We start from the raw sequence: 12,674 nt of genomic DNA, 5'->3' as shown, positions 1-12,674 counted from the left end.
CCACAAGGACCGCGTTGTATCTTCTAACACTTCAAGACTAGCAGTTGCGGTAGCCCCTTTTCACCTGTTTATTTTCTCTAGAATTTATTCTTTAGCATTTACAAGTTGCCAGATTGAAAAATAAGTCAAATTCAGTTGCTTTGTTAAGTACTATCAATGGCCCTTTTGGAACTATAATGAAAACACGACCCACTTATAAGAGCAGCAGAAATATAAACTATATTAAGAGTGGACTTAATAAAATATGTGTAAGACCAGTATCTTTGAAAAAAACTTTTTTATTGTTAAGAACCTTGCTAGTACCTTAGAATTCTCCATTGCGCCCCTATGAGTTAGCTCCCTTATTTTCCATTTTTACTATATAAGCATGTACCCCTAAACATTAGAATTAATTTTACCTGATTTTTTTTAACAGTATATAAGTGGAGTCACAAAATATATATTTATTTGTGTCTGGCTTTTGTGCAACATTCTGTTTATGTAGTTGTATATAGCTATAACCTGTCCATTTTCGTTGCTCTGTAATTCTTCATTGTGTGAGTGTACCATAATTTTATCCATTCTACAATTGATAGACATTTGGGTTTCTTTCAGCTATTTGTTATTCTTAGCAATACTGCTGTGGCGTTCTTGCGTGTCTCCTATGCATGTGTGTACTTATGTTCTCTAGAACATGTAACTACGAGAGTTATTGCAGGTGCTTAAGGGGCGCACAATATTGATAAATAATATAATTGATCAGCGTGGCCAATTCCAATTTATACTCCCACCCTCTGAGCACTCACGTGCTCCTCTGGGTAACACTTGTTACTGGTGTTCTGTTTAAGTTCAGCAGTTCTGGTGGGTACACATAGTCACATGGTTTTATTCCCTGATTAGTAATGCAGTTATTGTTTCCAGACTTTAAAAATATGAACTTACTTAGTCTCTTTATAGCAACATAAAAATAATTTTAAAGTTATGTAAAATTAGAATGGCTGCATTATAACTAAATTAATTTATTGAATATAGTCACTTGAGATATGGGACTCAATTTCTCTTATCCTGGGTTTTTTTTCTTTCTGTCCACACTTGTAAGAGGAGTGTCTCTTGCTAATTAGCATTTCAGTTTTCTGACCCATTTTGTTCAGTTGGATAAGAAAGCCAAGGAGTATTACTGAAGCAGCCATCGAGTTCGGAGGGGAAAGTCTGCCACAAAGCGCTGGGGCGCCGTGAGCTGGTCACCCACTTTCTGGGTCTCAGTTTTTAACTCTGAAAAGGGGGTGTTACACAAGTGATTTGTAAGTTCCAGCCCTAATATTCTAAAATTAAGTAATTTTTAACTTCAAAAATTTACAGTGCTAAATCTGAAATCTGTAAAGAGACTATAAATTTGGATATATCTGCATAACCCACGTTTCTGTGACAAGAAGTAATATTTATAGTAAAGATCTATTTTATATATTTCATAAAATTAAAAATTCTTAGTACTGTTCTCATAAGACTCTTTGGCTTTTGTCCTCCTTGTTTAATACCTCTTTGTTTCTTTGTCTAGCACATAGATTTTCCTATACCATGTCCACTTCGCATGTTTGAAATGCTGGTCGTTCCTGAACAGGAGTACCCTTTGGTGTGTGTCGGCGTCAGCAGAGGGAGGGACTTCAACCAGGTGGTTCGCTTTGAAACAGTCAATCCAAATTCTACCTCTTCGTGGTTTACAGAATCAGGTTTGTGATTTTTACTGAATTATTAAGGCCAATACATATAGTGGATTTATCAATAAAAAATTTATTATATCTCTCATTAAGCAAAATAAATGTTTTCTCTTTCTCTCTTTTTCATTAGTGCATAAAAATCCAATCTTCAATAACATATTAAACTAGAAAAAGCTAGATGACTTGCTTTAAGATAGTCATTTGACACTTTTAAGTGGTTCCTAAACTTGAGTATGTGTCAGAATAAACTGGAGTCTTGTTAAAACACATTGCCAAGCCTTGACTGGGTGGCTCAGTTGGTTGGAGCATTGTCCCATACACCAGAAGTGGTGGGGATATGCCCTACCTTTCACCAAGTGTAGGGCATATACCTAGGTCGCGAGTTCAGTCTGCTGTTGGGCGCATAAGGGAGGCAACTGATCAGTGTTTCTCATATCAGTCTCTCTCTCTCTCCCCCGCTCCCTCTCCACCCTCCCACTCCTCCTTGCCCCTCCTCTCTAAAATCGGTACACATGTTCTCAGGTATGGATTCAAAACACACACACACACATTGCTGGGCCCCATGCCCAGAGGTTTTTTATTCAGTAGATCTGGACTAGGACCTGAGAATTTTCATTTTTATAAGTTCCCAGGTGATGCTGATGATGATGTTAATATAAAAACTACACTTGGAGAACCCCACATATGCACAAACCTCAGGCTAATAGAAAAGCTAATTTAAATAAAAGGAACATTTTATTAAGTATAGTTATTTTATACTATATTATTATAATTAATGATTTCTAATTAGGATACTAATGACCTGTGAGCCACTACTTGCAAAGTATTTAAGGGTTCTTGAAAGTAATGCTTTAACATAATCTGTTTTATTGATTTACATTGCCCAGGTGCATAGCGGACTTTTCTTCATCGCTAGTGACTTAGGAAATATTATTTCTAGGTGATGAGCTTTTTACAGAAATTTGCTTATAGTTCGAAGCCTTCAGTTGTGTTGTTGCAATCAGTACACATTGTCAAAACTTGAGTTTTATGGTAAATAAATCTGGTTAAACTTCTTCACTTTAAAAAAAAGTAACATGGCCTTAAAGGTTTTTTTATTTTTATTTTACAAGCACTGTGATTGTTATGAAGCTTCCTTTGCTTTTTTTTTTTTTTTTTTCTTTAATAATGACAGTACCATGTTTTACTCTGAAATAGACAGTGGCCATTTTAGAAGGCAATTTTTAAAGGTCTTGCAATGGCCCTTTGTCAGAGTCTTTGACTATTTAGGGAAGTATTAAAGAACCAATATGCCAGTAAGTATTGATTAGTTAGGAGTTTTAATGGAAACCCGGAAAAGTGTTCATAAAAGGAAAAAATTAAGAGACTGAGGGGTTTTGGCATTGAAAAATAATGATCACAAACATATTCACAAAAGCCTGGAGACACTTAGCTGGCTTTCCAAAGCCAGGAATTTTGAAAAGGACTTTCCTTTCAGGACACATTGTTGTAGGAAAATGTGGCGGACCTTGGCCACATCATGTGACTTCTCTCTGACTCCTCCATATTCTGTGTGCTAGATCCTTCCTTAAACACCCATCTGCCCTTTCAGACTCCTGCTTTCTATTCTCTTTCTCCCTATGTCTCAGGAAGGAATTGTTGGTTGATTAATATTATGTTATTGATTAATATTAGAGCTTTTAAAGATCTCTAGGTGATTCCAGTATTCAGAAACTAACTGTTATAAAAAAGTTGATAAAGGCTCATTTTCCTGGTTTTCTGTCTAGTGGTGCTAGACTGGCTTCTTAAACTGGGGAAAGTTGTGTAGACATGTTCATATTCTTAATTTTCACCTAATGTGTAAGCTACAGATCTGGTTGGCCTGGTTTGCAGGAGGCCTATTCCATATGCTTTCAACGCTCATTAGTTACAGAAGTACTGGGTCTGCATTCATGTATAATTGAAATACAACAGTCCTTGAATGTCCGAAGACTAAATATTATTGAAAGTAGGAGAAAAACAGGGTCGCCTATAGGTCAGACCCATCTCCAAGGAAGTGCAAGATCAGAAAGAAAGGCCTATATTAGCTGAGCAATTTCAGTTTTGATGTTCATGCAAAGCTTGGGATATCCTACTTTTTCACTTGATAGAAAATCAAACCATTGAAACATTTTAGTATAAGAACTTTGGTAAATTATTACAATAAAAATAATGCCTCTGCATTTTGGCAGTATTTCATTATTTTTAAAATAAGTTGTATGGTTTTTTTTTAGTATTTTAGTTTTTTAAACTCGTTTGTACTCAGAGCAATTTGTTTGATTTGCTAATTCTTTCATTCAGTAAATATTTATTGCATGTTCCAGGCACTACCATATAATGATATACTAAGCACAGCCCTGGCCTCCTGAGCTTAAAATCAGAAATTAGTTTTAACAGTAATATAGAAAATTAGACTCTTAATTTCACAGGTGAATAAAAAGAATTACATCACCAAAAGTAATGACTCTAATACTCCACTGAGCGCTCACAGTTTAGCTCTTGCATCAGAGTTTGAACACAGACAGCCTGACTCAGCCGCTGCATGTGTGTAGCTAAAAATATAAATTCATTTCAGATTCAGTGGTGTTCAGAATATTTTTTTTAATGCCCTGTGTTCTAATAATTACTTTTTTCTGTAAGTTTATTGAGCTTGTTTGTGTTACAGATACTCCACAGACCAGTGTTACTCACGTGACCCAGCTGGAGAGAGACACCATTCTTGTGTGCTTGGACTGTAAGTTTTCATTCACATACATCTCATTTTAGTAAGATTTCTCCTTTTGTAGTTTCTGAGGGACTTTTTTTTTTTCCTCTCTCTCTAGGTTGTATAAAAATTGTAAATCTCCAAGGAAGATTGAAATCTAGCAGAAAATTATCATCAGAACTCACTTTTGATTTCCAGATCGAATCAATAGGCAAGTCAAAGTTTTGTATTTCTTGTTTGATTGCATTAGGAGCTGCTTAAAATAATTTATATGATAATTTTCCAAAATTATAAAAATATATTACTGAGGACTTTTTAAAAATATATAGGATATAATGAATATGAGGTCAATATCAGTCTTCACTATTACACATTCTCTAAAATAGCTTAATAACTGTGATACAGTCTGAATACTGTTGTCTTCTTTATAGATTTTATACTTTCAAAAGAAATACTTATTTTTCATAACATAGTTATGAATTTCCATTTTCTCTAGATTCTGTAGTTTCCCTATAAGTACTTTAAAATTTAGTACTTAGTGTACTCTATTGTATTTTGGCTTCTATCCGCTGAATAGAGCATTTTAAGTAGTATATGGAATTACCTTCCTACCGTTCTTAGATTTTGTTTGACAAGCTTTTTCTGAAAAGAAAAAACTAAATTACAAAATTAGTATTCTAAATTAGTATTCTAAAATGTAAAAATAAAAATTAGTATTCTGAATTAGTATTCAAAATTAGCATTCTAAAGTAATTACATTCAGGAAAAATAAGGTGAAATGATCATATATGAGATGGTGCTAGGGAAAATGAGTAACAATCAACTCAGTGTTTAAACATATATTTGCTTGTAGATATGTTGGCAGAAGTTAGGGCCAAGTACAATATTTTGTTTGTCTTCTTGCTAGTCTATTTTTATTCTTTCCTCCAACTAAAACATCTCTCTCCCAGCAAGCCAATGCTGATGATAATAAGAAATCAGTTTTAGGGGACATCTCAAAATGTTAAATGTAACCCATACTTAAAAAACACATAGCCAAGGTCAAAAAATAAGATAAACATTTTTATTTTTTTATCAAAAAAGTTCTATAACCAATCTTCTTAATGAATTTTTTGTTGTTTTGCCAAAAAAGATGAACAAATAAGTTCTATATAATTTTTTTTATTTCAAAGGTAAAGAGGCCATATAAATATGAAGTGACTGATATCGGTTATTAGTTTAAATATTGCTTTGCAAGACCGAGAGAGGGATGAAATGATGCTTATCAGTTGAACTTTTGTACTATTAACAGTAACTGAGCTGTTCTTGCCTGCTAGTTTGCCTACAAGACAGTGTGCTAGCTTTCTGGAAACACGGAATGCAAGGTAGAAGTTTTAGATCGAATGAGGTAAGTCTGAAAAATTGCTCCCATTAAATGGTCAGGAAACATTATCAAATACTACATCAACAGTTTTATTTAACTTTAGGAAATTTCTAATTGATACAAGGAATACTTGATTTGCTAACCTTTTTATTATTTACTGCATGAGTCTAGTGATAAAATTAATAGCACATACTTTATAGTCACCTCTCTTTCCCCATTCATACAATTTTAGTGCCTATTTTATGTGCTTCCAGATAATGAGTTACTCTTATATTAAGTACAAGAACTTCCTAATACTGCTAAAAGTGTGCCAGCTATGATTTTCTCTCCATTTCCCCATCATCATCTGGGACAGGAGAGCTGATGCTGCCTCTGTGTCTGAGGCACCTTTCTACTTTGTGTTTTATAAATAATGACCTTTGCTGTAAGCAAAGGGTTCTGCATTTCTATTGAAGCCACTTTGCCTCCTATTTCTGTTACCCTTATATTCACTTGGTATTTATAAGATTCTTTGCTTCTTTTCCCTTTTTGTTTTTTAAACCTTATTACCTTTTATATTAACCCTTAGCTGTATAATCTGAGTCCTTCCTACCTTCATTTAACTCCAGGACTAAACTGTAAGTCATGTCACATATTCAATTCAGTTCAGCATTTACACCAGAGAGTGCTGGGGTTATAAACATGAACAAGACGTCGTACTTGCCCCCTGAAATATTGTAGGCAGTATCCTCCCAGTACCTCCAAGCCTCAAACAAGAAAATAGCCTATTTATATTCTGAATTGTCATTCATTAAGCTCAGAGCGTATCTTCTAACAAAGGAAACTGTTAGCCTAGTGATTGTGAGCCTGGGTCCCAGAGTCTCAGCTCCGCACTTCAGTAACTGTGTGATCTTGGCGTATCACTTAACTTTTCTTTACTTATGTTTTTTTCTTCAGTGAATTAAGGATAACAAAATAGTACTTACTTCATAGGTTTATTAAGATTGAATGAAAGAGGTACACCTGGAACTAATATAAAATACAATTGAATGTCAACTGTAATTGAATTTTTTTATTTTGAAAGAAAAATTAAATGAAAGGAAGCATATAATGTGCTTGACATATTGCCTGGCCTATATAGGTAGTCAAGAAAGGTTGCTGCTAATACACATCTAGTAGTAATTCCCACAAGAGGGTTGCTTCTTGGGAAGATAGGTAAAAATCACCTGAGGGAATCAAGCAGGGAGATAAGGAGAGTCAACAGCTAATAAACACTAGGAAGAGAAAGAAGGGCATCAGAGGCAGGATACAGAGAGTGGCTTTAAAAGAAAGAAAGAAGAGTTTTCCCCCCAAAATCACCTGGTGACCTTTTCCAAATTACACAGGCAGCCCTTACGGAATACAATCTCTAGTAGGCAAACCCCTGAATATGATGTGCCGCTGTTACTGAAGTGAGCACGTTCTAGCCTGTGTCCCTCAGGCGCTGGGATACAAAGGACATTAAGAATCACTGGCATTTTCATAGTAACTAATTGTAGTGGCACTAACGGTATAAATTTTGTTTCACAATCAAATTGTTTCTTCAGTCTACCAAATTTTGGGGGAGAAGTTACTGCCGTCATAATTTGAAATGTTTTCCATTCAGTAACCAATGAATAGTGGATTTCTCTTTCTCCTGTAGACTTATTCTTAACTCCGCAGCTGGTGCCAGTGAGGACTTCCTGGAGGATGTGTGCCATGAGAAGTGTCATTTCAGGAGGCTGGGAAAGCAGTGGGAAAGAGAGTTATCTGTTGAGCACTTCCTTAGCTAGGCATTATACCCATTAATACTTACAAGAACATCATAGGACAGTGTTGCAAGGTAGATATTTTCTGTCCCATTTTGCAGAAGGCAAAACTGTTTCCAACAAATTGCCTGCCTTGTGCATTGTCACAACTAGCTGCAGCCTTTCAAGTAAAAGGACCAGATCCAAGTGGCTTACTGTTGCAATAGCCTTGCTATTAACAAAACTGGGAAAAGGTTCTGATAAATAAAACAGACTGGGTGCTTTGCTTTTTTCCCTTGACTTCTGTAATTTAACAAGTAAATGATTTTCCTATCTCATATTTTATCATTAATTCAAAGTTAGTCACATTTTTCCTAAACTAACAAATTGATGCACCAATATGTAGACTTAACTAATTCGAAATTATGCAGGTATCTATTTCATCATAGGAATTGTGCCTTTTCCATAGTGCTATAAATTAAATACCCATATAAAATTTTGTCTTTTTCAGAAATTAAATTTATATTTTAATTGAACAGGTAACACAAGAAATTTCAGATAGCACAAGAATTTTCAGACTGCTTGGATCTGACAGGTATGAAGGGGGTTGTATTAAATACATAGTACTAAACAGTGTTTTATAAATCCAGCATGAAACTGGTTTCTTTTTCAAAAGAATTAAAATTTCTACAGTAATATATTGAACATTATATTTTTCACACAATTAGAATTCCCAAGTCAAGGTTTTAAAGCCTTTGAGAATGTGCCTGATCTTCCAAGTAACAGGAATGCATAGATCTGTCAGTAATAGTTTTGTATTAAATATACTATCCAGGCAATTTCCAGCATGAGAAGGGGGAAATACTGTATACCAACAAGCAGAAATGTTTTTATTTTAGTGCCATATAGGATTTGGGGGTTCTATTCTGATTTACTTACTGACTTTTGAGCTACAAATGGTTTTTATAAATTTTAATAAAGTAATAAGTTCCTCCAAATTATCCTTAGGTGGAAGGTGCAAAATTAACTCCCCAGAGTTAATAACCCTGGCTCTTTAATCTTAGTGACTTACAAGTGATTTCGGTCCACATATCAAATAAGCCCCATTTATAGAGGCATATAATGAAGAAGCAGTGGAAAACTTTTCTGCTAACATCTGTTATCAAGAATAACTTTATTTTGTTATGTTTGTTTGTTTATTACTTTTAGGGTCGTGGTTTTGGAAAGTAGGCCAACTGATAACCCCACCGCACATAGCAATTTATACATCCTGGCGGGTCATGAAAACAGTTACTGAGAAATGTGCTTTGACAGTTAACACTAGAGAGAACCCTGCCGCTGCAACATTCATGGACGCTTGAAGCAGTGCAAAAGCTGCAGTCACCTGGCTTCAGTTACTTGTAATTTATTGTGGCATGAGACAAGATGGGGAACATTTTTGTTTTAAGTGGTATGGATATATTTAGCATATTGAACCACACAAGTGCTTAATCCATTGTTATGTAATCTTTGTACATATAGGCAGTATTTTTCTGTGAAACTTCATATTGCTGAAGACATACACTAAGAATTTATGTAGATAATGTACTTTTATGAGATGTACAAGTAAGTGTCTTATCTGTACAGATGTAAATGTTGATGAAATGCAAATGAGGTTTAATATTTTAAGAATTCTTTAGTATACTTTTGGGTGTGTCTATATTACAAAAGAGGATACTGGCGATGAAACTACAGTTAACACTATTGTATTTTTATTATATGTAATTTAGTAATATGAATATAAATCTTGTAACTTTTAAAATTATAATGGAGGCTGTAATCATTTTATAATCTTGTTTTTAATTTTAATGCAAGTACACTGGTTTATATTTGCACAAAGTATTGATATGTGATGTATTGAGTCACAAAAGTAAGCTGTGACATTGTCAATATGCATTTGGCTCCACAACATCTTTTTTAAATGTATTTGGATGTTTTCTACGTGAAACAAACAGATTAACCACCTGTTGTAGTAACTGGTCTTTTTATATTTAAGCAGAATCCCGTAAGATTGCTTGTCTGTGCTTAAAAACAGTATCTTTGATAAAAGTTCAAGTCACAGAATAGCGGTACCATGGTGTAACACTGCAGTCATGTCTGAATTACAGTATGCACAAAAAATAAATTAGCATTATTAAGGAGTCCACACTAAACATTTCATATAATCAGATTGAAGAACTGTAACATTCCATAGAGTGAAGTGGTTCAGATTTCTAGTGGAATTTTTAGTTTTGTTGGCCTTATTTTATGATTTTCATATTTTTTTTATTTAGAGTATTAACACATGGCCAAAATAATTTAGTTACTACCTCATATAAACAATATAATGGTTACTACACATCACAGGAACTTAGTTTGGTTAAAGTCATTTTTGATTGTTCTCTTCCATTGGAGTATGTATATACCAAGTTTTAGCAAAACGCACACTTTGGGCTCTTTTTTGGTATATGGTCTTTATATTTTAATGTGAGTATATACACTAAGAACAAACTAAATTGTGATTTATGGTCTTCATTTATTTTAATTGATAATGTTTTCAAATATGTTCCTGATTGTATATAGTGTAAAATAAACATGTTTTTTAACATGCTGTTGTATAGTAGCTTGTTACCTGGCTTAATCTATATATAGTAAAACTGAAATTCATTGAGGGAAAACATTTTAATTATATTCTGCATTAAACCTTTAAGTATTCATTCTGGTCCCTCAGATTACCTTTTTTTTTAAAAAAAAAAGATCTCAATTTCATAAGGAAGTAATATTTTCACATATGAGAAAAGGAAGTCTTTTGTAGAATCCTCAGCTTCTTCATTAGGAAAATCGATTAAACATTCATAGCCTTTTGATTAGAGCAGGTGTTGTCCAATGATATTCCTCAGTCCATTCTTGGCTACCACTTATTTTTGTAAATAAAGCTTTATTAAAACACACCAGATATACATTTATGTGTTGACTGTGGCTGCTTTGGCACTACAGTGGCAGAGTTGAGTGGTCCCCAAAAAAACTATGTGGCCCACAGAACCTAAAATATTTATCATCTGACCCTTAATAGAAAGTTTGCTGACTCCTGGGTTAGGGGAAGGAAGGGAGAGTGTAGGGAATACAGTTGTGCAGGTAAGGAAGAGGGAAGATCAGGTGGGAAGAAATGAATTGGAGGTCAGGAAATACCATTTCTACTCTTGCTAATGCCACTGTCTGTTGTTGTGACCTTGGATAATTTACTTGACTCGAACAGCTTTCTTATCTAGCAGTGTAACTTCTAAGTTATACAGATGTTAATAATCATTGCAGTTGTTTTCATTTATTACTTTCCCCAAACAAACACATTGTGACCAACCTTAGCATTAATGGCTGTTTCAAAAGTCCGTCTTTACTGGTCCAGTATAACACCATCAGTTTGCTGAAAAACAGACTCATGGAAAAGTTTTCAAGAAATCAAGATTCTGTTCTTGGCATTTATTGATAAAGGTGTTGATTTTGGGGGCAGTGATGGGGGCAACTGTTTTTTCAAGTTTCTAAGTCCTGTAAATTATAGAAAGGGTTGCATCTCAACAAAATTTAACCATCACATTTAACTGTCAAGCACTTATAAATATTTCCAGAAAATAAGGTGTATAACTGGTTGTATGTTACCTGTGGGCTTTAAAAAAAATACAGACCCCCTAGAATCAGTCTTTGGGGATGAGGAACAGTAACCTGTATTTTTATAAAGTTGTAAAAATAATTCTAATGTACAGCCCTGCGTGAGAACTACTGGTCAACACCGAACTTAGATCAGTTTCTGAGTGTGGCCCAAGGATCACGGGCCTCAGAAAAATAATCTTTAATGACTCATAAATGCAAATTGGGGGCTCTGCCCAATTACTTTTGACTAAGTTTTTACTCACCCAAAGGAAAGAGAGTCACTCAAATGTTTGAAACAATCAATTTTCTCTTCATTGAAGTTCAAGTTATCTATTTTGCTAGCTACTTTCTTAGACCTCAGTGTTGGGGGAAAATGAGATCAGTTGTTTCTGGGCCTATTGGCATCATTCAGCTTGCAAGTGTGTTGCTGACTTCAGCAGAGACCAAGAAATAAAGAACAGATACCAGTTTTTACTATTGCTAGAAGAAAGATGAAAGTATGCTGAACATAAGAATGGATACACACTAAGAGTATTACTTAACGGAGTATAGTAACAGTATGTACCCAATGCATATATCTGCGTGCCAGGCACTATTCTACATTCTTTACACAGTTTCTCCCACTGAAGCCCCAGAACAGCCCAGTGAAGTCAGTATTGTTAATGCCATCTTACAGATGAAGAAACTGAGGCACAGAAAGTTTAAATAACTTGCCTAAGAATATAGATAGTAAGTGGTAGAGCTAGGATTTGAACTCAACTATGTATTAAACAGTATATGCAGTATATCCACTCCCCTCTAAAATAGACTAACATCTTTTACCCTGAATTTAGATTTATTTTCTCCAAGAGGGAATTGGACTTCAAATTCTGACTTTCACTGTCTCTGCAAGAAGAGAAATCCTGTCTTGATTTTTTGCTTTACAAAAAAAAACATTTTCCTTGTTCAACACATTTTAGGAAAATGAAAGGATTTGCATAAGATTAGCTTTACAAGTAAAGCTTACTAAGTTAGCCTAGTTAAAACTCATTACAAAGACTTTATTTTACTTTTGTGAGATAATTATTTAACCCATATCTAATAATAATCACAGTGTATGCAGACACTTCACTGGCACTGCAGAAAAGATGGAAAAGGCATGGTTCCCAGTACTCAAAGGGCACATTTGAGTGAATAAAGATAAATTTAAGGAGAAGTAACAAAAGGCAAATTGTGCCTAATTCTGCTTTAGGAAAAGGAAAACCTTTATATAGAAAGTTCAATACAAACCAGGTTGTTAATAAATGAAAGGAGTTTATCCAGTGCAGGGGAAAATCAGGGTAGGTGCTGTAGGCTAGACTAAGATACAGGTTAAAATGCTGTGTTAAATGCAGCTGAGCTTAGGGTGCGTGGAGCAGAGAAATGGCGGGAAGCTGGAGAACTAGGAGGGGCCTGATTGCGAAGAGCTACTTCTGTAGAAAAGTAGCTCTAGTAATCAAGGGTCTTGG

General features: G+C 34.6%; 1 protein-coding gene across 3 annotated transcripts in view; it reads left to right on the top strand.

The window, feature by feature from the left end:
* Positions 1 to 10,259, top strand: part of MAP4K3 (mitogen-activated protein kinase kinase kinase kinase 3) — a 130,513-nt gene extending 120,254 nt beyond the window's left edge. For all 3 annotated transcript variants that reach the window (XM_090281187.1, XM_090281186.1, XM_090281185.1), the window contains 6 exons: positions 1,535 to 1,706; positions 4,378 to 4,446; positions 4,535 to 4,627; positions 5,733 to 5,803; positions 8,064 to 8,119; positions 8,734 to 10,259. In XM_090281187.1, coding sequence (XP_090137313.1) covers positions 1,535 to 1,706; positions 4,378 to 4,446; positions 4,535 to 4,627; positions 5,733 to 5,803; positions 8,064 to 8,119; positions 8,734 to 8,821 — 549 coding nt within the window. In that variant the 3' untranslated portion in view covers positions 8,822 to 10,259. The remainder of the gene's footprint in view (positions 1 to 1,534; positions 1,707 to 4,377; positions 4,447 to 4,534; positions 4,628 to 5,732; positions 5,804 to 8,063; positions 8,120 to 8,733) is intronic.
* Positions 10,260 to 12,674: the final 2,415 nt, after the last annotated feature.

Source organism: Furipterus horrens, unplaced genomic scaffold, assembly GCF_987537825.1.
Source record: "Furipterus horrens unplaced genomic scaffold, mFurHor1.1.pri manual_scaffold_6, whole genome shotgun sequence".
Classification (NCBI taxonomy): domain Eukaryota; kingdom Metazoa; phylum Chordata; class Mammalia; order Chiroptera; family Furipteridae; genus Furipterus; species Furipterus horrens.
The sequence above is the reverse complement of the archived record's forward strand: the minus strand, read 5'-3'. Positions and strand labels throughout refer to the sequence as shown.